This window comes from Microcebus murinus, chromosome 8 (genome assembly GCF_040939455.1).
Source record: "Microcebus murinus isolate Inina chromosome 8, M.murinus_Inina_mat1.0, whole genome shotgun sequence".
Classification (NCBI taxonomy): domain Eukaryota; kingdom Metazoa; phylum Chordata; class Mammalia; order Primates; family Cheirogaleidae; genus Microcebus; species Microcebus murinus.
Window position 1 is genome coordinate 32,950,416 of NC_134111.1, and position 23,235 is coordinate 32,973,650.

Here is a 23,235-nt window from a genome sequence, read left to right on the forward strand (position 1 = left end):
TTGAAAACTTAGTGTGAAGGCCCACTAAATTAGATCTGGTGAATTTAAGCAATTAACTCACATTGTGAATTTCAAGCCCTTCGCCTTAGGCAAAGCACCTGAAGGTGACCCAAGAGGCGGGGCGGGATAACCCGGCAAGGTTGGGAGGCCATCGATAACTCCGGCACGCCGCTGCCTGTTGGATTGGCTCGAGCCTCTCCCGCCAGGCCTGTCCCACTCCCGCGCGCTCCTGGGCCCGCCCCCGCCGCCATCTTGGTCTAGGAGGGAGCGGGCTGCACGCGTGAGTAAACAGCCCGAGCCGGGAAAAGTGGAGCTCCGGCAGCGTCCGGGTGCGGAGGGGCAGCGGTAGAGAGGACCCTGATCCGACCTTTGTACGTGGGGATAAGTATCCGGGACACAGTGGTAGGCTGCGGGGACCCCTTCGTCTGCCGCAACCTCCGCCCCCTCGCGACGAGACGCCTCGCTCCGCGGGCTTCTCCCGCCCCCAGCCGGTCTCCTCCCTCTGTTGAAAGCTGCCCGGGAAAGTGGTGGCGGGAGCGGGCCCAGGTCCGAGCGCAGTGTGGGCCCAGGTGTGTGTTGCCCGGCCTAAGACAAGGTTAGGGCTTGAGTTTGTGCGCCAGGTGCCCGGGGTGTAGACGCGGCGTGGCTGCGAGGCCGCGGGCGGGCGTGCGGGTGTCGGGGCCGGACTCACGCTGGGCCGCCGCCGGGCTGTTTCTGTCGGTCACCGGGTTTTCTTCTCTTCCGGTCCGGGCCTTAGGGTGGGCGACATGACGGCCAGGGGTCAGGGCCCCCTCGCGCCGCTGTTGGAGACTTTGGAAGACCCTTCCGCCTCCCATGGAGAGCAGACTGACGCTTACCTGACTCTGACCAGGTGAGGCCCGCGGAGGGGGACCCGGTTGGGTGTGGGGAGAAAGAAGATAGGTTTGATGGGGCGTGCTCAATAAGTGTGAATTCTGGCAGTCTGGCGCAAATGTGGGGTCGCCAGCGTCCTGGACGAGTTGGGGGGCTGGGGAGGTACATGCTAAGTGACGTTCCCGGCTGCTGCTGGGTGCTTAAGGTGTTTGTTTGCAAGGAGGGAGCCTGCACGTGTGTCTTGGCAAACGAGGGATTTAAAAAATAATCTCATGGAGATTATTTTTAAAAGTGCTGGTTGGAAGCGGTTGTAGGGGTGTTTTTCAGTGTAAACCCCTGATGTGTTGGTAAAATGGGGCCACCCAGAATTGATGTTTTAGTAGAGTAATAACATTTTTAGTTGCAAAATGCTTCAAAATATATTCTGTAGAAATTTACTACTTTATGCAGTCTTTTGTGAAGCTTTCGTAAGTCGTTAGTAAATTTGTAACTATGGATAGAGATCCCTCTCCCGTCTTTACATAAACTGTCAAGACTTGCATAAGCTGGATGCATAAAGGTATTCTGAGGGTTTTTTTCGCATTTATTTTTGACATATATTGCATTATATGTTCTACATATCCATACGTACCATGCAGACTGGGTCAGTTCATTTAGAAGAGTTCGACAGTAATCTTGAAAAAGAAAATGCAGGCATTTTAAGGAGTGAGTACAGTATTTTTTGTTTCTGCCACTGCATAAACTTGTGTTCTTTCTGCTTTTTTAAGTCGTATGACTGGAGAAGAAGGAAAAGAAGTAATTATAGAAATTGAGAAAAAACTTCTTCGGCTGTACAAACTTTTAAAAGTATGTATCTGTTTATTAAATAGTTTTTCACTTTTGGTGGTTTTAAAAAGTTTTACCAGCTGACTAAAAAAATTTGAATCTAAAATAAAATAACAGCAATGATACTGACTGATTATAATACCATGTATTGATTCCTTAAAACTTCTCAGGTAGGGTCTTAATTGCCTTACATGCTTTCTTTCACTTAATTCTCCATATCTCCATAAGATTATTCTTTAATTTCCACTTTGCAGATGAAGAAATTGGTTTAATTTGCCTAAAGTTGCCCAAGGCCACTTGAATCCAAAGCCTGTGTTCTTGAAAGCAGTAATCAGAGATTATTTAATTTGTTTTCTTTCCTTTTGGGAATGTACTTCTAAGTCAATGCTTCTAAAATTATAATTGTCTTTGGTCTACTCTGTAGGTAGCAGAAGTATCTTTTTTTTCACTCAATCTTCCTTCACCCTCAGTTTTTGCCTTAGCCATTAGTCATTATTATGTTACCATTTTTGCTTGTTTATAGGGAGGTGATGTATCAAACTAAAGACCTGCTTTTGTCCTCACTTGATGACTATGGCTTCTGGACTTAACACCTAACTTTTTGATTTCCTAGGTTTTAGAATGAAAAGGTTAAACTAAGTCTCCCTTTGAGTTCTTATTTTTATGACCTTGTTTTTGTGCTTTTAAAACAAATATTGTACATTTTAGCATGATTTCTAGCTCAGTGTTAAAGCATTTGGGATACTGCCTACCTTAAGTATTGTTGTCATAGTTGTTAACATTTTTTGTTTATGTGAGCAGGCAGTTTATTTTGTGGTAGTTACGTAATAGTATTATTAAATAATATTAATGGCATTGTTTATTCCATTTTCTTCATTATCATTCCACCTTCCAGCAATATGATGTGTTAAAGACATGCATCTTATAGTATTTATAAGATCAGGAACCCTAGTGCATGGATTTTGAGTCAAGTTGCACTCTTTGTAAATATGGTTTGTAACTAAAATTCCTAATGAATTATTATTTGGATGCACATGGAAGGTCGACAGTAGGACAATCAAGAGAAGTTTTCCATGGGAATAATTATGAGAGGATAATTGGAATTCCTTCAGAACAGAAAGCACACTAGGTAAAATAGAACATGTTTCTATGTTGCTGTTTGGAATTCAGCTAGGATTGTGTATAGGAACCCACATTTTTGAAGATAAAACATACCATTTTTAAGGAATACTTTCAAGCAGATATGTTTAATAAAAGTGATCACAGACATATGCTAGCTATTATCCAGGAGATACAATAATCAAAGTCTTAAGCCTTATTCAGTTGCATACAACTGGTTGTTATGCTATATCTCTTAGACCAGAGGGTTTTGTTTTTTGGTTTGGTTTTAGAGTGCCCCAGGGAGGTGTCTACTAATATATTTAACTACTAGCATTTCCTATTCTCCCTGTTCAAAAATAACAATGACGGATTCCTTGGATATTTGATTCAAAGAGATATGGGGGATTTTGAAAATAAATAACTTTGGAGTCGAAAATGGTACAAGGAAAGAGCACAGGGTTACAAGTAAACATCAAGGAATATATTCAGGCTCCATTTGACAGGTTTGGGCTTTTATACCTTTTACATACATAGTAGGAGTTGGGCTTTGGATTCTAGATTAACATGGATTAAAATTCTCTTATCTATAAAGTAGGGATTTAAAAAATATTTTACTTTAATATTGAGATAATGTTGGAAGGTAGCAAATATTAGATACTTAGTTAATGTTACATTCCAACCACTTCACTCTCCCAATCTTAGAGGAAGAAGTCACACTCCACTCTAAAGCTATGATGTCAGCTTTTGCATTTGAGTTTTCTGCTAACTCTTTGTACAGGGACCTTGCTCCCTTTTTCATGTCTAGTGTCATTAGCATCTTTCATCTGTTGATTTTTTTCTTTGATTTCACAAGTGTAGAAATGTTCTTTATCTTCATTGAGTTGCTCTCTATCCAGTTCCCTCTTCCTTTCTTTGCCAAGCTGTATACATGGCTTGTGATCTTATTCCTTTTTTGCCTATTCGCAAAATGATTTTTTGATCAGATTAAAATGTAATACATTTGCTTGTTTTGTAATCACTTTTGCTTTCTAAAAATTGATTTACAATTGTACTTGCTTGTAATGTAATTTTGTTTTTGTAGACTCATATTTCCAGTCAAAACTCGGAGCTCAGTAGTGCTGCTCTACAAGCCTTGGGGTTTTGCTTATATAATCCCAAAATTACTTCAGAATTATCAGGTAGATAAATTCATTATGACTATTAATATTTTTGGAGTAAAAATAAAGTCTTAAGTTTAAAGTATAGTTTGATACTATTGAAAGTACTGTTTTCTCTGGATTAGTCTCATAACTTGTAGTTTAGGCTTTGCTTTTAACCACTTCGGTACCAGCGTCGACTATAGTCGATAGCTACAGATGAACACGCACGGCGACTGTAGCCGACAGCCGTGATGTAACTTTTCTAATTTTTCATTTATCAAAATAAAATTGTGAACATTTAAAACATATTTCAGCCGGGCATGGTGGCTCACGCCTATAATCCTAGCACTCTGGGAGGCCTAGGCGGGTGGATTGCTCAAGGTCAGGAGTTCGGAACCAGCCTGAGCAAGAGCGAGACCCTGTCTCTACTATAAATAGAAAGAAATCAATTGGCCAACTAATATATATAGAAAAAAATTAGCCAGGCATGGTGGTGCATGCCTGTAGTTCCAGCTATTTGGGAGGCTGAGGCAGGAGGATTGCTTGAGCCCAGGAGTTTGAGGTTGCTGTGAGCTAGGCTAATGCCACGGCACTCTAAGCGGGCAACAACAACAACAACAAAAAGGAGTAGTTTGGTTATAAATGGTAGGAAATCTCTGCTCAGCTCATTGGAAAGAGTGAGCTAGGCTGACGCCACGGCACTCACTCTAGCCTGGGCAACAAAAAAACATATATGTATATGTTACCTATTCTGATTTGCATTACAAGTAAAGCTGCCTGTAAAGTAAAACAAGCTTTCAGTGCTTTAAAGCTTTCCTCATCACACAAGAGCAAAACGGACTCATCGTCAATGCACAGTACAAACTATCCTGTGGACTATGAGTGCTGGCTGTGGGCAAGGTTTCGCAGCCAGTGAGCACCGTACCGAAGTGGTTAAGAAAGAAATAATGTTTAGATTATCATCATCACCTAGACGTAGCTCCAACTTTGATACTATAATTTGTTCTAAAAAATAAGGGCATTTAAAAAAAAATAAGGATATTTTAACATTGCTATAAAAATGGAAACCTTTTTTCAAGCAAAGAACTAAGGAACATGCTGAATTGAAAAGTTCTTTTACATAGTGGTAAATGCAGGATAATTTGAGACTAAAAGTGTTACTGAAAGCATAGAACCTGATGCTTTCAACGTTTTCAAGTAGTCTCAACTGTTGATCTATATAGGTAGTAGTTTGCTGTTGTAAAGGAAACCTAGGAGGTGATCTTTAGAGAGGAGAAATTAACAATAGATAATAAAGATGTCAGGAAGTTGCTACTTCTTTTTTCTGAGGGAAAAGTTGCTGTTTGTTCTTTTTTATATATGAAGTGTTAGCAACCTACAGCAGGAGTAGTTTATTTTGGAGCAGAGATGTAGAATTTACAGCATCTTGCCAAAAACCATCTCCTGTGTTTAAACCTACTAATGATACCTGTAGTTAATTTTAGTTGCATAAATACCTATTTATTTGTTACTTCGAGTCTACTATTTGTTTTCTCTGAATATACCTTCCCCTCAAATCTAGATTTTGTGTTTTGGAAAAAGTTTGATGTCAGCAGTCATTCTTTGATCCTTCTCTTTGGATATGCATATTTAATTTTATGATTAAAGAGTACTATTTTTCTCTACTTTTATATTTGAGATTTTTAAGGAATATAAACTATTCTATACAATTAATATTAAAACTGCTTGTTTTTCAGAGGCAAATATTCAAGAACTGTTTTCAAAATTGAATGACATTGTCAAGAGTCCAGATAAAAATGTACGTACCAGGGCACTTTGGGTGATATCTAAGCAGACGTTTCCTGCTGAAGTTATTGGCAAAATGGTGAGTATAGTTTTTTTGTGTGTCATCTTAACTGTGTGCCAATGAAAACAATTCAAGCCTATTTGATTTGTATTTATTTGGTCTGTCTTTTAGGTACCCAGTATAATTGATTCATTAGAAATACTATTTAATAAAGGAGAGATGCATTCTGCTGTTGTTGATTTTGAAGCATTAAATGTTATCATAAGGTATGCATTTCGATGTGTAAATTAGAAGAATAGATTCAGTAAATTTAGAGTTTAGTTCAAGGAATGGACTTTTGGGATTTAAATTTGACATAAAGGTTAAAAGTGGGGAATGTCTTAGACTACAAGACTTAAGAAAAAAGATAACTGGAAGGTAGAAAAAGATACACATAAGTTGCTAAGTTTATTTTTACTGAGACAGTTTTAAAAGTGAACATGGGTATGTTCCTGCTGGTAACACAGTTCTCGTTTAAAAAATCATCTCTGTTAAAGCTTTTGTAAGAGTTTAAAAAATCATGTAAACCCATTAGTGAACTATACGGGTTCTTTAGGAAGGCAGTTACAGTGCCCAGCAGGGAACAGAAAAGTGCTTTCTTCCTACCCATCCCTGTTCTTAAACACATACTAACAGCACAAACTCTGACATGGTTTCTCTTTCCCCTTGTTTTTCATTCTTTAGAGTTTTCTTTAGTTGTTGAGCTATTTGCTTTAACTATCTAGTCATCTGATGTTCTGATTAATGCTGAAATTATATCACAGTTCTCTTCTATAAAAATACTGAATTTAATGTAATGATAATTAGTACAGTTGGCGCTTTGTATCCATAGGTTCCACATCCCTGGATTCAATAACTGCAAATTAAAAATACTCAAATATTGACTATTACAGACTTTTCATTCCCTAACCAATACAGTAGAACAACTGTTTATGTAGCATTTACATTGTAATAGGTATTATAAGTAATCTAGACATGATTCGAAGTATACGGGAGGATGTGTGTAGGTGATATGCAAATACAGTCATGCATGGCTTAATGATGGGGGTATGGTCTAAGAAATGCATCATTAGGTGATTTTGTCATTGCAGAAACAGAGTGTACTTACACAAACTTAGTACTGTTACTCCTAGGCTCCAAACCTGTACAGCATGTTATTGTATTGAATAGGCAGTTGTAACACAATGGTAAGTATTTGTGTATAAACTTGTAAACATAGAAAAGGTACAGTAAATACAGTATAAAAGATCAAAAGTGGTATACTTGTATAGGATACTTAACCATGCATGGAGCTCACAGGACTGGAAGTTGCTCTGAGTCAGTCAAAGAATGAATTGTGAGTGTATGTGAAGGCCTAGAACATTAGTGTCCACTCCTGTAGACTTTGTAAACACTGTACACTTAGGCTACAGTAAATTTAAAAAAAACTTTCTTTAATAAAAAATTAACCTTAGCTTGCTGTAACGTTACTACTTCACAAACAAGTTTTTCTTTCTGACTTGTAATAACACTTAGCTTAAAACACAAACACATTGCACACCTGTACAAAAATAATTTTCTCTCTCTTTTTTTTTTTTTTTTTTGAGACAGAGTCTTACTCTGTTGCCAGGGCTAGAGTGCCATGGTGTCAGCCTAGCTCACAGCAATCTCTAACTCCTGGGCTCAAGCAATCCTTCTGCCTCAGTCTCCTGAGTGGCTGGGGCTACAGGCAGGCACCACCATGCCCGGCTAATTTTTTCTATATATTTTAGTTGGCCAATTAATTTTCTTTCTATTTTTAGTAGAGATGGGGGTCACACTCTTGCTCAGGCTGATTTTGAACTCCTGACCTTGAGCGATCCTTTAGCCTGGGCCTCCCAGAGTGCTAGGATTACAGACATAAGCCACCACACCCAGCCCAAAAATAATTTTTTTATTGATACTCATTCTAAAAGTTTTTTCTGTTTAAAAATATTTTTTTGCTTTTTAGACTTTTTTTGTTAATGAATAAGGCACAAACATACATATCAGCACGGGCCTGCACAAGGTCAGGGTGATCAATATTACTGTCTTCCGTGTGTTGTCCTGCTGGAAGGCTTCAGGGGCAGTACAGGTGTGAAGCTGTCATCTTCTATGATATCAGTGCCTTATGGAATACCTTCTGAAGGGCCTGCCTTAGGCTGTTTTACAGTAAACTTTTTAATATAAGTAGGAGTATACTCCAACAAAAAGTATAGTACAGTAAATACTTAAACTGGTAACATAGTCATTTATTATCAAGTATTGTATACTTTGCATAATTGTGCTGTACTTTTATATGAAAGAGAATAGTAGGTTTGTTTACACCATCATCACAAAAATGTTAATATATTGACTGCAACTTTTATGACATCTATAATGTCACTAGGTAATAGGAATTTTTCAGCTCCATTATAATCTTGTGGGACCACTGTTGTAAATGCAGTCTGTCATTAACCAAAATCTTTTATGGGACATGACTGTGCTATGCCATTTTATATCAGGGACTTGAGCATCCTTGGGGTCCTGGAACCAATCTCCCACAGACACCAAGAGATGAATATGTTTAAAAATTTTTAATCTGAAGTCAAGACAATGTATTCTTATTTTAAAAATGTATAAAAATAATACAGAAATGTACAAATTAGCAAGTAAATATTAGATCTATTTCTTGTGTATGTATATATGTATATATTCTAAAACAAACGGGCCACGCTATGCATATTTCTGTGTGTCACTTATTTTCTTGGTAGTTTAGACTTAAAAAGTGAAGCCAAACTATTTATTCATTGGTTTCTCTATTGTAGGCTAATTGAACAAGCTCCAATTCAGATGGGAGAAGAGTCAGTGAGGTGGGCAAAACTGGTCATACCGTTAGTGGTTCATTCAGCACAAAAGGTACATTTGCGGGGAGCAACTGCTCTGGAGATGGGAATGCCATTATTGCTAAAGAAACAGCAAGAAATAGCGTCTATTACGGAGCAGCTTATGACTACTGTAAGTATTAATTTAAGGATTTTCTGGATACTGAATCAGAGGGTTATGTACTAAGCTTAAAGTGCAGTCTGGGCTTATATTGGTATAATAGCACTATGATCTAGGGGTTTAGCTTTGAATTAAAACAATTTCTTAATTAATGTCTTGTGGTACAGGAAAAAAAGAATTGCTTAAGTTAATGTAGGCACATTGCTGCTACATAACCATAAGGAAGGGGGGAGCTGTCTATTCATTATTACTATAGTCTATGCATTTATTCCATCCCCAGTGAGTGGGGAATAGAAAGGCATTGTATTTTTTTAACCGGTTTTGCATAAATGGGATTATATTTCCAAAAAAGGGAGAGCATTAATTGATTAAGTGCTGTCTGGGTTGTAACTGTATAATCTCAATAGATAGAAATTTAATGCACGTGAACTTAGTCTATACAATTTCCTAGTTATTACTTACCTCAGGTTTTAGGTTTTCTGACCTTTGCTCTTATAACATGTATTTATTGAGCACTTGTTATATGCATTGCATTGTTCTAAGCACTGCGAATATAGCAGTGAACAAAAGGGGCTTATGGAGTTTATTTTCTAGTGGGAGAAATAATACAGTATATGATGCATTAAGTGAAGAACACTATAGAGAACAGCAAGGACTGGATGGTGAATGCCATCAGAGAGGAATGGTGAGGTAGACAGGGAAGTAGAATCTAAATGTTTGTATTCTAATATAGTAAAACTCAGATTTGCTAAAAGAATAGGACATTTGAACAGTGATTTGAAAGCTGTATAGAAGATAGCTGTGTGGATAATACGGGATAAGCTCATTCCACACAAGAGAACTGTGAGAGGAAAAGGCTCTGCTGTTGTGATTGTGTACCTGGTTGGTATACACAGGAAACATTAGGCAGTAAAGCAGCAGTGGAGTGAGTGAGGGTAAGAGGGAAGAGTAGGAGATGATGTCAGAGAAAGATACATGGGTCCTTGGGGAGACCGTTGTAAGGATTTGGTTGTTGCTCTGGGTTATATGGAAAGCCATATTTAAAGATTTTGAGCCTAGGAGTGACATGGAATGACTTGGGTTTTGAAGAAATCACTGGCTGTATTGAGAATAGACTATAGTTGGACCAGGGAGACAGGTTAGAGGAGATATTACAGTAATCCAGGCAGTGAGGGCACCTTCCAGATTCTAAAACCTGGGGTTTTATTTGTTTTTTAAATTCAGGAGGCCCCTTGGTAATGTTCAGAGTGTAACTCAAGTCTACTCTAATATCTTCATAAATTGTTTTATTTTGATGAGTTTATTCATTTTTAATAGCATATATAAAATTCTTCATGTATTTGAGCTAGAATTTTCTCACGTCTGTTGGCTGTGAAGCTATTAATATTATTTTTTTGTTATTAGTGTGAGAAGATTAATGGATTATTATTTGAACTCTAGTTAGTGGTGTGCATGCTGAAGTTTTTAGGGTAAAGTATGTTGGTAGGAAAAAATATGCTGGATTGATAGATGGTAGGATGGCCAGATAGTTTATAAGACAAGCATAGTAAAGTGTTAATGGTAAAATTAGGTGTTTATATTCAAATATTTACTGTAAAACTCTTTCAGATTTGCTGTATGCTTCAGTTTTCTTGGGAAGTGTTTGTATTAATTATGGGAAAAATTGTTAATTTGGCTGTGGGAATCCATTTTTGAAACTTCTAGATTTTGATACTAGATTTTTTTTTTCTTTCTAAGAGTTTACTTAGTAAATAATTTTGCTTTTGTTTGCAGAAATTAATCTCAGAACTCCAAAAGCTATTTATGAGTAAAAATGAGACTTATGTATTAAAATTGTGGCCTTTGTTTGTTAAACTACTTGGAAAGGTAAGTGCACAGTTAATGAGCAGTCCAGTTTTTGTGTGCCGTACCCTTTCATTTCTAACCTTTCCTTAGTACAATTGATGCTAATTATTTGTGCATGCCTTCCTTACAAATTTGCCTAATCACTAAAATGTATTTGTAAACTCCAAATGACTACTTGGCATAGCATTTTCTGTCATTTGTAGATAGCCAGAGTGGCAAAGAATTTGAGTCACCTAACATACATGTTCCCAATTGAAGTCAAGCAGGGTTATGCTCTGCCTTTTTTGTTTTAGCTATCATGCCTTAAATAGGTATCCTTTTTATGGTCCATATGGTGCCACATTTTCAGTGCTTTTTCTTGATTTCACTGGTTAAAATGGTCCTCAGACATAGGGCAAAGTGCTGTCTAGTTCCTAAGCAAAGGAAGGCTGTGATGTGTACCCATTGGTAAAAATAAGCTTTGTTCAGGCACAAGTTATAGTCCTTGAGTTTGATGTTAGTGAATCAACAATGTAAAATAAGGTATCATTTAATAGGAACATGTAAAGCAAAGTTATATATTGAACAGGTGACAGAATGTTGTGACTAAAGACTCAAATAAATCTAACCCTGTGTTTCCCCATAGGAGCCATCAAAATTCACTAATTCAGTGTTTGAGGTGATCTTGTAGAACATAACTACAGTGAATAATGGGAATCATTCAGCCAGTTTTTTGGCATTGGGTGGGGGTGTACTTATTTTATTGTGGTAAAATGTTAAAACTCATTTCTGAATTGGTTGTATTTTATCGTTGTAGTTTATTATATATTCTGCATGTTAATCCCTTATCAGTTATGTAATTTACAAATATTTCATTCTGTAGTTTTTCTTTAGGCTGTCTTGATAGTATCCATTGCCCAAAGATTTTAATTTGATAAAGTACAATGTGTTTTTTCTTTTGTTGTTGCCTGTGCTTTTGGTGCCATATTCATGAAGTTGTCAAATTCAGTGTTGTGACTCTTTCTCTATGTTTTCTTCTAAGAATTTTATAGTTTTAGGTATTCAGTTTAGATCTTTGAGCCATTTTGAGTTAATTAATATTTGGAAATAGTGTAAGGTGAGGGTCCACATTTATTATTTTGCATGTGGATGTTCTGTTTTTCTAGCACCATTTGTTGAAAAGACTTTTCCTTATTGAATGATTGTGGTACACTTATTGAATATGAATCGAGCATATGTGCAAGGATTTATTTCTGAGCTCAATATTCTGTTGTGTTGGCCTTCATGCCTGTCTTTATGCCATTACAATATGTTTTAATTACTATAGTTTTATTTATTTATTTATTTTGAGGCAAGAGTCTCTATTGCCCGGGCTAGAGTGCCATGGCGTCAGCCTAGCTCACAGCAACTTCAAACTCCTGGGCTCAAGCAGTCCTTCTGCCCCAGCCTTCTAAGTAACTGGGACTACAGGCATGCACCACCATGCCTGGCTAATTTTTATGTATATATTTTTAGTTGTCCAGCTAATTTCTTTCTATTTTTTAGTAGAGACGGGGTCTCCCTCTTGCTCAGGCTGGTCTCAAACCCCTGACCTTGAGTGATCCTCCCACCTCAGCCTCCCAGAGTGCTGGGATTACAGTCGAGAGCCACCACGCCCAGCCTAATTACTATAGTTTTATAGTGAAATCCTCCAGTTTTATTCTCTTTCAAGATTGCTTTGGCTATTTGAGTCTGTTGGAATTCCATATGAATCTGAGAATTGTCTTACCTATAATCTCTTAATAGGGATTGCAACGAATGTGCAGATTGCTTTATTTACATCTTTAATTTCTTTAATGCTTTGTAGTTCTCATCATCTAAGTCTGTCACTTCCTTGGCTATATCTATTCCTAAGTATTTAATTATTTTAGGTGCTGTATAAATGGAATTGCCTTCCTTATTTCCCTTTTGTATTGTTTATGCTGGTGTGTAGAAATGTGACTGATTTTCATATGTTGGTCTTGTTCTCTGCTGGATTTGTTTATTAGATCTAGGAGTTTTCTTGTGGATTCTTTGTTATTTTCAAAGTCAGGTTTTTTTTTGTTACTTATATTTTGTGAAGATTATATGTGCTTTGTAGACTCTTAGGACTGTTAATGTTTATGTAATTTTTTCTTGTGATATATCATTTACTTGTCATTTTTACATTTTACACTATTTTAGTATTCCCATTTGAATCATATATTTTTAACTATTTTAACAGTTATCCAGTTTTCTTGATTTTTATCTCATTTTTGCCATTTTATTATCAAATGTTACCATCTTCTACATTTCTTTTTCATTCATAAGTTTGGATCTTTAATCAGTATTCTTTCCTATGTCAGTCTGTTTGAAAAGGTTGTTTTTATTAGTTTTAAGTTTCAACATTTTTCTCTAAATTGATTATATTTTTTCATATAAATATGTTTTCTTTGGTGTTACCTTGATAAAGTTTGGATTTATCTACCTTATTAATTTAATGTTTTAGAGATGTTCTCTTCATCGAGCTTTATGTTTTTGATATTGAATTTTTTTTTTTCCCTAAGACAGAGTCTGGCTCTGTTGCCATGGCTAGAGTGCCTTGGCGTTAGCCTAACTCACAGCATCCTCAAACTCCTGGGCTCAAGCAATCCTGCCTCAGCCTCCCGAGTAGCTGGAACTACAGACAAGCACCACCATGCCCAGCTAATTTTTTCTATATGTATTTTTTGTTGTCTGGCTAATTTCTTTCTATATTTTTAGTAGAGACAGGGTCTCGCTCTTGCTCAGGCTGGTTTCAAACTCCTGACATTAAGTGATCCTCCCGCTTCAGCCTCGCATAGTGCTAGGATTACAGTCAGGCCCAGCCAATTTTTTGATACTGAATTTTGAATGTGTATAGAGTTCAGTATTTTCTTAAATACCTGAGACTTTACATATCTGTTATAACACTTAACACGTCTTTTAATGTTTTGTGAGTAATTTGTCTTTTGTGTCTCTGTTAGATTACAAGGTCCTGAGAGCATGTTGAATGAATGAATAGATAAATGAGTGATAATAATGCCTTTGTTTCATGCAGATAAATAACTTTTTAATTATTTTCTTTTTTTAGACTTTGCATCGAAGTGGGAGTTTCATCAATTCTCTGTTACAACTAGAAGAACTGGGATTTCGTAGTGGAGCACCCATGATTAAAAAAATAGCTTTTATTGCTTGGAAAAGTTTAATAGATAATTTTGCTTTAAATCCAGGTAAGTAAATATTCTACCTATTCTGATTTTTCTATAAATTGATTTTACTTAAGCAAGATAAAAACATGAAGCTTTTCTGATTCTTTCAACTTTTTATTGAAACTTAGCTATCACTGAATTTATTTTGAGGGAACAAGAATAAATTTGTAGTGAAAATAGAATTCAAAGACTAGACATTGAAAAACACAAATGTAAAATTTGTTTAACATTATTTTAAACCAAAATGAAAAATGCCATTTGTGACTTTGTGAGCGCTGAGTTGAGTACTTTGTGCACATCTTAATCTTAACAGTGGATCTGAGCTACAAGTATGACTGCTATTTTAGAGAGATAAATTTATCAAAGGACACATAGCCAGTAGATGATAGGAAACAATTGTGTTTGCCATGGAATAAAAGTATCAGTGACTGGTGACCTTTTTTCTTTCAGAATCTCTAAAAAAGTACCCAGTAGTGGGTTAACGTTAATATATGGAAGTGATTCCTTTTGGTTTACCTTAACCTGTCTTGTCCAGTGGAGTTTGATAATACATTTATAAGTCAGAGTATTCAGCTCAAAAGTTAGTATGAGTACTTAACTAGGTGGTAGTTAATTGTGGATTTAATAGTCAATATTGTATGTTTACAAGATCTGCTGAATAATGTTGATTTTAGTCCTATGTTTTTTCCTGCCAAAGACTATTAGTAATCCTTTTCTTCCCATTTTTAGTGTTTTGAAGATGATTATTTGCATTAACCATGATTTTATTAAAAATATTGATAAAAGTACGTTTTTGGAAATAATTTTTAACTGAAAATGTCACCTTTTTTTAGTTTATGAGCAGACAAGTATTTGGGTATATCTTATATACCCAGCAGTGTGAAGTAATATTAAGAACTAAAATCTGTTGGGATTATGTATGTTTGCATATTAAAGCATAAAATAGAAATGGCTCAAAGAAAGTAAATGAAATTCCTTGTTTGAAATAAGTCCAGAGCTAGAGAGTCTGTGACCAGTTTGGATTCAGGAAGTCATCAGGGAATGAGATGGCCATCTTTTTGTTCTGTCATCTTCAGTATGCCTTAAATGCAGACTATGGGAAGGGAGGAAAGGCAGAAGAGCAGAAAGGACCTCTTCCCAGCTGGGTCAGCTACCTATAAAGAGCCCCACACACACTTGCACTTAAATCTCATTGGGTAGAATGGCTTAATGGCAGACTAGAAAAAGAAGTAAAAAATTGGGCACCCATCACTGTCCTGAGTAAAATCAGGTTTTGTAATAAAAGCAGACTGGTTTATTGCATGGCAACTAGTAATCTTTACTACTGCAGGGATATTATGGAGTCCCTCTCATGAATAGGAGTCAAAAAAAGTGTCTCTGATTGGAGGACTTGTTCGCATAGTGATCTGACTTTATTTTCTTACAGAAATGTTAATCAAAATAGATTAAGTGGCAGAATAGTTGTAAGAAACACTAATGAATGCCATTCTACCAAATATATGACTTGACTGATATTTCAAAATCCTTTTCAAGTCTTTTTGATAAGTTACTTGAGCATAGAATAGACTGTTAATTTTGATTCCCCAGTCCTGTTCATACAGTATACTTCTGGTATAAATGTTTAAAAATTAGATTTAATTTTTATGCTAAATTTTAAAAACCTCATTATTGAGGTAAGGCAGACTTAAATCTAAATAAATCTATTTAGATTTCAAAATGGAATCAGTGGCCAGACAGTACTATAGTTTGATAAAGTAAATGACTAATTGATTTTTTTTTAAATGATAGGCTTTTTTGACATAATTTATAATTATGCCTACATTTCTTTGTCAGATGGGGAAAATTAGAATGCTAAAGCAGCTAGGACAGTATTTCTTAAAGTTTTGGCATTTTTGTGCTGGATAATTTGTTTTGGGGGACCGTCTTGGGTTTTGTAGGAAGTTTAGCGGTATTCCTGGTTTCTACTGACTAAAAGTCAGCATTCATTTAGATGTAAGCAAAAGTAATTGTAGGCATTGCTAGATGTCCCCTAGTGGGAAAATCACCCCAGGCACACAATGTCTAATAAATATACTTAATGCTTTTATAAGTATACTGTTGTCTTATGAAGTGTTTTTGATCCATCTGTACTGGAGTTTGTCTAAGTGAAAATTTTTGGTAGTGCAAGAACCACCTGGTGATTTTTTAGTTTTTTAATCTCTTGCTATGGTAAAAGGAGACTGTTGCTTAGCTCATTTTTAAAACTTACCTTTAGCTCTTAAGTCTTTTACTTGTGCTTATTTTCTTTTAAGATATACTATGTAGTGCAAAAAGACTCAAGTTGTTAATGCAGCCTTTGAGTTCCATCCATGTAAGAACAGAAACTCTAGCATTAACAAAACTAGAAGTCTGGTGGTATTTACTGATGAGACTTGGACCTCATCTTCCTGCTAATTTTGAACAGGTAACATTACAAGTGTTGACTGTAATACTCTATGTGTTTTTTAATTAATGTGTTCTTAAATTCTTGCCAATTTTTACTAAGTATTAGGAGACTACAATATATAAAAGATCTTTTTCCTGGCATAGAACTTCATTTCTTGCAAAGGATATTTTTCAGTTGCCTGAAATGGAATGCCTTTACTAAAGCCTTTTTAATCAGCAAACACTCAAATATCTATTCTTACTCTAGAAGCATAATGATTTTTTAAAAGGACTTTTTCCCCAGAGAGTTTAGAGTATAATTGAGAGTAAAATCAACATTAGTGAAACAGAAATCAAGTTCTACACTAGAGAGATAATCAAATTTGATCAATTCTTATTTATTTTTTGTTTCTCTTTTTTCTAGGCTACATTGTGATAACCATTTAATTCTATTGTGTTTTTTTTAATTGTTAGAAAATGATTTTATGAATTTCTTTGGATTTTGATATCCTTACTGGTATTTAGATATAAAGTTTAATCTTACCTAAACCCTTTTTCAGCAATCATTCTCATCCTTGGTTTCTGAATTTTTTTACAGTTAAATTAAAAGGGGTAGTTCTGATAGGAAGTCCTTATCTTAATGCATTTTGGAAAGGGGGACTTTAATGATAAATGTACTTGAGTCATTTTAGTAAATTCTTAATTTTTTAATATATTGAGGCTTTTAAATTTGATATAACATGAAATAATTGAGGAGGGACATTGCTATTAATATGTAATTGGGATCATAATGAGTTTTCCAAATTCTACCCTTATAAAGGTTCTAATAGGCTAATCTTATCCATTTGTCCAACACATTGATTGAAATAGTATATTCAATGACTAGATGTGATTGGTACTAGAATGATTTTAGAAAAGAGCTTTCAGGCCGGGCGCTGTGGCTCACGCCTGTAATCCTAGCTCTTGGGAGGCCGAGGCGGGCGGATTGCTCAAGGTCAGGAGTTCAAAACCAGCCTGAGTGAGACCCCGTCTCTAGTATAAATAGAAAGAAATTAATTGGCCAACTGATATATATATATAAAAAATTAGCCGGGCATGGTGGCGCATGCCTGTAGTCCCAGCTACCCGGGAGGCTGAGGCAGAAGGATCACTCGAGCCCAGGAGTTTGAGGTTGCTGTGAGCTAGGCTGACGCCACGGCACTCACTCTAGCCCGGGCAACAAAGTGAGACTCTGTCTCAAAAAAAAAAAAAAAAAAGAAAAGAGCTTTCAGTTGTCTTAGTTCATATTTTTACAGTGTGTTTTATAAAAGTTAAAATGAATCTGCTAATGTGTAAAACTCAGACATTATTTGCAAAAGTTGTTTTTGTGTATACAGATAATACACATTTAGGGCAAATAAAATAGTAATGGAAATTTTCATTTTCCTAAATTTCATTTATTTTAGCCTGTTTGTGCATGAAAACAACTACTCAAATTCAGTATATCAAGACAATTAAGATTGCTTTTTAAAGAAATTTGTATTATGCAAAACTTTTTTAAAATACCACAATTGTTTTCCCTACTTTCACCCCAATAGGTTTGTGTGCCTCTGATACAAAACACTATAAGCATTGATTCTAATGCTTTACCTCAAGGCAATTCATCTCGTGTAGCTACTTCTCCAGGGTTAAATCCTATGACTCCTGTACACAAAGGTAAGCAATCGACATTCTTGGGTTTTTTCCTCTTTTACAAAGGCTTCTAGAGGTTTTGCTCAGTGCTTTTCACATGAAATGAAGGACTTCATAATTTTTAGGTCCCTTATCAAAAAGTTTATGTTCTTGTTTGTTTGTTACTACTTACTGTTATGAGTGTACTATTATGGTTAGAAAAGATTAATGTTTTTCCTGCCACAGTATATGAAGCACATTACAAACAAATAGTTCAGAATGGCTAACATGAAATTCTGTTGGTGTCAGAACCAGAATCTTAGTGCTATTAATAAAATTAATACGGCAGATACAAGAAATATGGGTTAGTATGTCTCCTATTAAAAGACAGTTATTTGCTATTTATTTTATGTCATTCTGAGTCTTTAAATTTTTATATTTAAGTTACAGTAAGGCCTGCATATTAATATTTCAAGATTAATGAATGCCTGAGAAAGTCAAACTAAAAATATTTCAAGGTATATTTTATTGAAATAAAATATATGCATTTGAGTAGCTAATATGCAATACGCTTATATAACTTACCCTTTCTTTTTTTTAAAGGTGCTTCCTCCCCATATGGAACCCCTGTAACTCCCAGAATGAACTTGAGTTCGAATTTAGGTGGAATGGCTGCGATTCCTTCCATTCAACTTCTGGGACTTGAAATGTTGCTTCATTTTTTGTTGGGTCCAGAAGTGTTGAATTTTGCTAAGCACAACAAACTTGTACTGAGCCTAGGTATTTAAATATTTTAAAAATAATTTATTTTTTAAGTTTTTAAAGACAGTCTTGTTCTGTCTCCCAGCCTGTAGTGTAGTGGGTGGGATCATAGCATTGAACTCCTAAACTCTAGGGCTAGCAGCATGCACCATCACTCCTGGCTAATTTTTAATTTTAGAGAGATAAGGTCTCTAATGTGGAGATGTGATCTCTGTGTGGCCCAGCCTGGTTTCAGACTCATGGCTTCAAGCAATCCTCCCATCTTGGCTTTCCAAAGTTCTGGGATTACAGGTGTGAGCCACCATGGCAACCTAATTTCAGTTATTAAAAACAGTCCAGGCCTGGCTCACACCTATAATCCTAGCACTCTGGGAGGCCGAGGTGGGCGGATTGCTCAAGGTCAGGAGTTCGAAACCAGCCTGAGTAAGAGCGAGACCCTGTCTCTACGATAAATAGAAAGAAATTAATTGGCCAACTAATATATCTAGAAAAAATTAGCCGGACATGGTGGCACATGCCTGTAGTCCCAGCTACTTGGGAGGCTGAGGCAGGAGGATCGCTTGAGCCCAGGAGTTTGAGGTTGCTGTGAGTTGGGCTGACACCACGGCACTCACTCTAGCCTGGGCAACAGAGACTCTGTCTCAAAAAAAAATAAAAACCAGTCCAGAACTCAATGTGTTAGGTTGAGGAAAAGTGTTAGTTTCCCCATAGCCAAAATGCTTTTATAATAGTGAATGAAATAAGTATGAATCTTTTAAATAGAAAACACATCTCTTAATAGACGATTTAAAATTTTATAGTAAGAAATGTTTTTGTTTTGCATAATCGTCCTCTTTTCTTCCTCTTTCAGAGCCACTTGAACATCCGTTAATCAGCAGCCCTTCTTTTTTTTCCAAACATGCAAATATACTTATCACTGCTGTTCATGATAGCTTTGTTGCAGTTGGAAAAGATGCCTCTGGTAAATATTTAAGAGAAATTTTTAAATCATTTGTTCAAAGTTGTGTTTAAAAGGAAGATAAATGTAGCAGATACTTATATGATACCACTTTATTGGGCAGGTTGTACAACAACAGCTTTACATATATTCATTTAATACAGCAATCTTCTTTGTTAGTCTGTTTTGCAAATGGGGAAACTGGGTTGTATGGGAGAAGTAAATAACTTATGCAAAGTCTCATAGTGTCAATGGTAGAGCTATATGATTCATGCTCTACCTGTGGAGTCTGTGGCTCCAGCATCTGCATCTAAACCTCTTTGTTCTGTGGTGTATCAAATAGTGAGGAACAGAAATTTCAAAATAGTTTGCTATTTAACTGATTTGATTATGAATCACATAATTTTTGGCTATTGGTTGTCAGAGATCCTTCTGAATCTTTGTTTCCTTATCTGAAAAGTGATAGTTATTCAATACAGAAAATTCAGGAAATAAAGATGATGGGAAAAAGACAAAGCAATAACCCTTAGTTGTACAACCCAATGTTAACATGTTATAGTCCTTTTAAAAAACATGTTTAATTGTTTTAGACAGAAATGAGGTGATAATGTTTTATAAACTTATTAAAGTGTTAAATATCACAAGGGAAATTAAGTTCAATTTGTTATTTCTTTAGTATAAGGAACAAAAGAGAGAGTCTTTGTTAGTCCTATGTACTTTATTAAAAATACTCAAGTTTATTTGGTTTGACAGATGCAGTTGTCAATGCTATCTGGAAGGAGCTCATTAGCTTGGTGAAGTCAGTTACTGAATCAGGTACGCACAGTTGTACTCATCAAATGATAAATGATTTTTATAGCATCCAGTGAATTGTTTGGCTTTCATATATAAAATGTATTTTTAAATCTTTATATAGTATCATAGCTTCCAGAATTTAATTTATGGTTGACTTTTTAATTAATTTATTTATTTTTGAGACAGAGTCTCACTCTGTTACCTAGGCTAGAGTGCTGTGGCATCAGCCTAGCTCATAATTACCTCAAACTCCTGGGCTCAAGCAATCCTTCTGCCTCAGCCTCCCAAGTATCTGGGACTACGGGCATGTGCCACCATGCCTGGCTAATTTTTCCTATATGTTTTTAGTTGGCCAATTAATTTCTTTCTATTTTTAGTAGAGACGGGGTCTCGCTCTTGCTCAGGCTGGTTTTGAGCTCCTGACCTTGAGTGATCTCCCGCCTTGGCCTCCTAGAGTGCTAGGATTACAGACGTGAGCCACTGTGCCCAGCCTGTAGTTGACTCTTGGATGGTGCTGGGTTTAGGGGTATCCTACCTCCATGCAGTCAAATTCACATATAACTTTTGACTCCCCCAAAACTTAATGACTAATAGCCTACTATTGACTAGAAACCTTGCCAATAACATCAAAGGTTGATTAACATATTTTGTATGTCATACCATATCCTTATAGTAATGTAAAATTTTAAAATGTTCTTAGGAAGAGAATATATATTTACTGTTTATTAAGTGGAAGCAGATTATCATAAAAGTCTTCATGTTGAGTAGGTTGAGGAGGAGGAAGAAAAGGAGGAGTTGGTCTTGCTGTCTCAGGGGTGGTGGAGAAGGAAGAAAGACTGAGTATAAGTGGACCCATGCAGGTCAAGCTTGTTTAAAGATCAACTGTACTTTGAATAAAGCACTTATTGTTGATTTTAGTAAAAAATAATTTTTTATAGCTAAGTGCATATATTCACCACTAAAAATACTACACCCTTTTGCTTTTTGATAGGTAACAAAAAAGAGAGACCAGGTTCTGAAGTTTTGACCCTCTTAATAAAATCTTTGGAAAGCATAGTCAAGTCTGAAGTATTTCCTGTGTCCAAAACACTGGTGAGTACAATACCTATATGTTGGACATTAAAAACTATATTCTGAGATTGAATTTTACATTGAAGATACTGTACAGGTTAAGTTTGGGAAGATTTTTTTTTTTAAAAAATAGAGACAAGGTCTCACTGATTCCCAGCATGGAATACAGTCATCATAGTTCACTGTAGCCTCACTCCTGAGCTCAAGCAATCCTCTCAGCTCAGCCTCCCAAAGTGCTAGAATTAGAGGTGTGAGCTCCCGTGCTGTGCCAGGAAAGACATTTTTTATATCAAATATTTATCTCCAATTTAGCCCTGTGGTAATAAATACCATTATTCACTTATGTTGACTTTAGAGTCACTCACGACCTTTTTAATAAAGTAAATGACAATAACAGTAAGTACAAAAATCTTCTACAAAAATCTTTAAAATGATAAGAAAAAGAGTCAGCCATACAGAGAAAATGAGGTAAAGGCTATGAAACTTGAACTAAAGAAACTAAAATGTTTGATAATTTTATGACAAGATTGTTGAGCACCAATAATAATTAGCTGGTACGTTGTTTTAAATTAACTCTCCTTAACCAAGATAATGATTTAGATATTAAACATCTTTTAGTCTATATAGTAGAGAAATAAAAGTGAATTGGATATAATTTTTATAATGTGAGCCTCCCAAAATAAGCTGCAGATGGAACAAACAATACTCTATTTAAATTCTTTTTGATTCTGTTTATTTTATATACTTGACAATTATATGTTCTGTGGCAGTATAGCATAGAAATTAATAGCAAAGGCCCTAGAGCAGACTAGTTTGAATCATGGCCCAACTATTTGTTAGGTGAGTGAATTTGGTCACTTTATTCTCTTGGCCTTATATTACCTCATTTGTAAACAGTGAACATAGCAATAGTTGCCTTAAAGATTAAATGAATTGATACATTCAAAGTACTATGGGCCAGGCACAAAATAAATGCCATCTATTGTTACCATTAGTGTCTTTCAAATGATAGTATGTGAAAGCATATTTTTACTAACATAACCCTTTGCCATATTGTTATGACCCTTGACCAGCATTACAATATTTTTGGAGGGCAGTTTGATTGGCTTAGCCAGATTTTGAGTTAGCAGTCTTAGAAACAACTTTTAGTTAGTAATCTTTTGAATATTTGCTTCAGGTACTGGGAATTATTTAATTCATTGCAGAATTTCTTTCAGTAGTATAAAAATAGCCTCAAGGTCCATTAACAGAATTAATTATGGACATTCATATAGTGATATTTACATATATTGATGGCAAAACTCTATAACAAAGGAAAATTAAAGGTCAGTTTCAAATTTGTTATCAGTGATTTACACTCAGTATATCTTTTTTTTTTTTCCTGAGACACAGTCTCACTTTGTTGCCTAGGCTAGAGTGCCGTGGCATTAGCCTAGCTCCCAGCAACCTCAAACTCCTGGGCTGAAGCAATACTCTTGCCTCAGCCTCCCAGGTAGCTGGGGCTACAGGCATGCACCACCATGCCCAGCTAATTTTTTATATATATTTTTAGTTGGCTAATTAATTTCTTTCTATTTTTAGTAGAGACAGGGTCTCGCTCTTGCTCAGGCTGAGGCTGGTTTCAAACTCCTGACCTTGAGTAATCCTCCCGCCTTGGCCTCCTAGAGTGCTAGGATTATAGGTGTGAGCCACCACGCCTGGCCCTACACAAAATATATCTTAATTAACAGTTTAAAAGAATGTATAACAGCCCAAGGAAGTTAGGTGTTTCTCTGTATACTTACATATATGGAAATTTAGAAGAGCTAGGAAAATGGACTCCAAACTCAAAGCATTGATTAT

At 35.9% G+C, this 23,235-nt stretch overlaps 1 protein-coding gene across 6 annotated transcripts in view; it reads left to right on the forward strand.

The window, feature by feature from the left end:
- Window positions 1-227: 227 nt before the first annotated feature.
- The window catches only part of RIF1 (replication timing regulatory factor 1), a 56,597-nt gene continuing 33,589 nt past the window's right edge, over window positions 228-23,235 (forward strand). For 4 of the 6 annotated variants that reach the window (XM_012779972.3, XM_012779975.3, XM_012779974.3 and 1 more), the window contains exons 1-15: window positions 228-371; window positions 758-871; window positions 1,620-1,698; window positions 3,860-3,956; window positions 5,654-5,781; window positions 5,875-5,969; window positions 8,547-8,736; window positions 10,498-10,590; window positions 13,658-13,796; window positions 16,067-16,218; window positions 17,756-17,873; window positions 18,432-18,608; window positions 19,441-19,551; window positions 20,281-20,343; window positions 21,314-21,414. In XM_012779972.3, coding sequence (XP_012635426.2) covers window positions 768-871; window positions 1,620-1,698; window positions 3,860-3,956; window positions 5,654-5,781; window positions 5,875-5,969; window positions 8,547-8,736; window positions 10,498-10,590; window positions 13,658-13,796; window positions 16,067-16,218; window positions 17,756-17,873; window positions 18,432-18,608; window positions 19,441-19,551; window positions 20,281-20,343; window positions 21,314-21,414 — 1,647 coding nt within the window. In that variant the 5' untranslated portion in view covers window positions 228-371; window positions 758-767. The other 2 variants (XM_076005519.1, XM_076005520.1) reach the window with 2 other exon arrangements.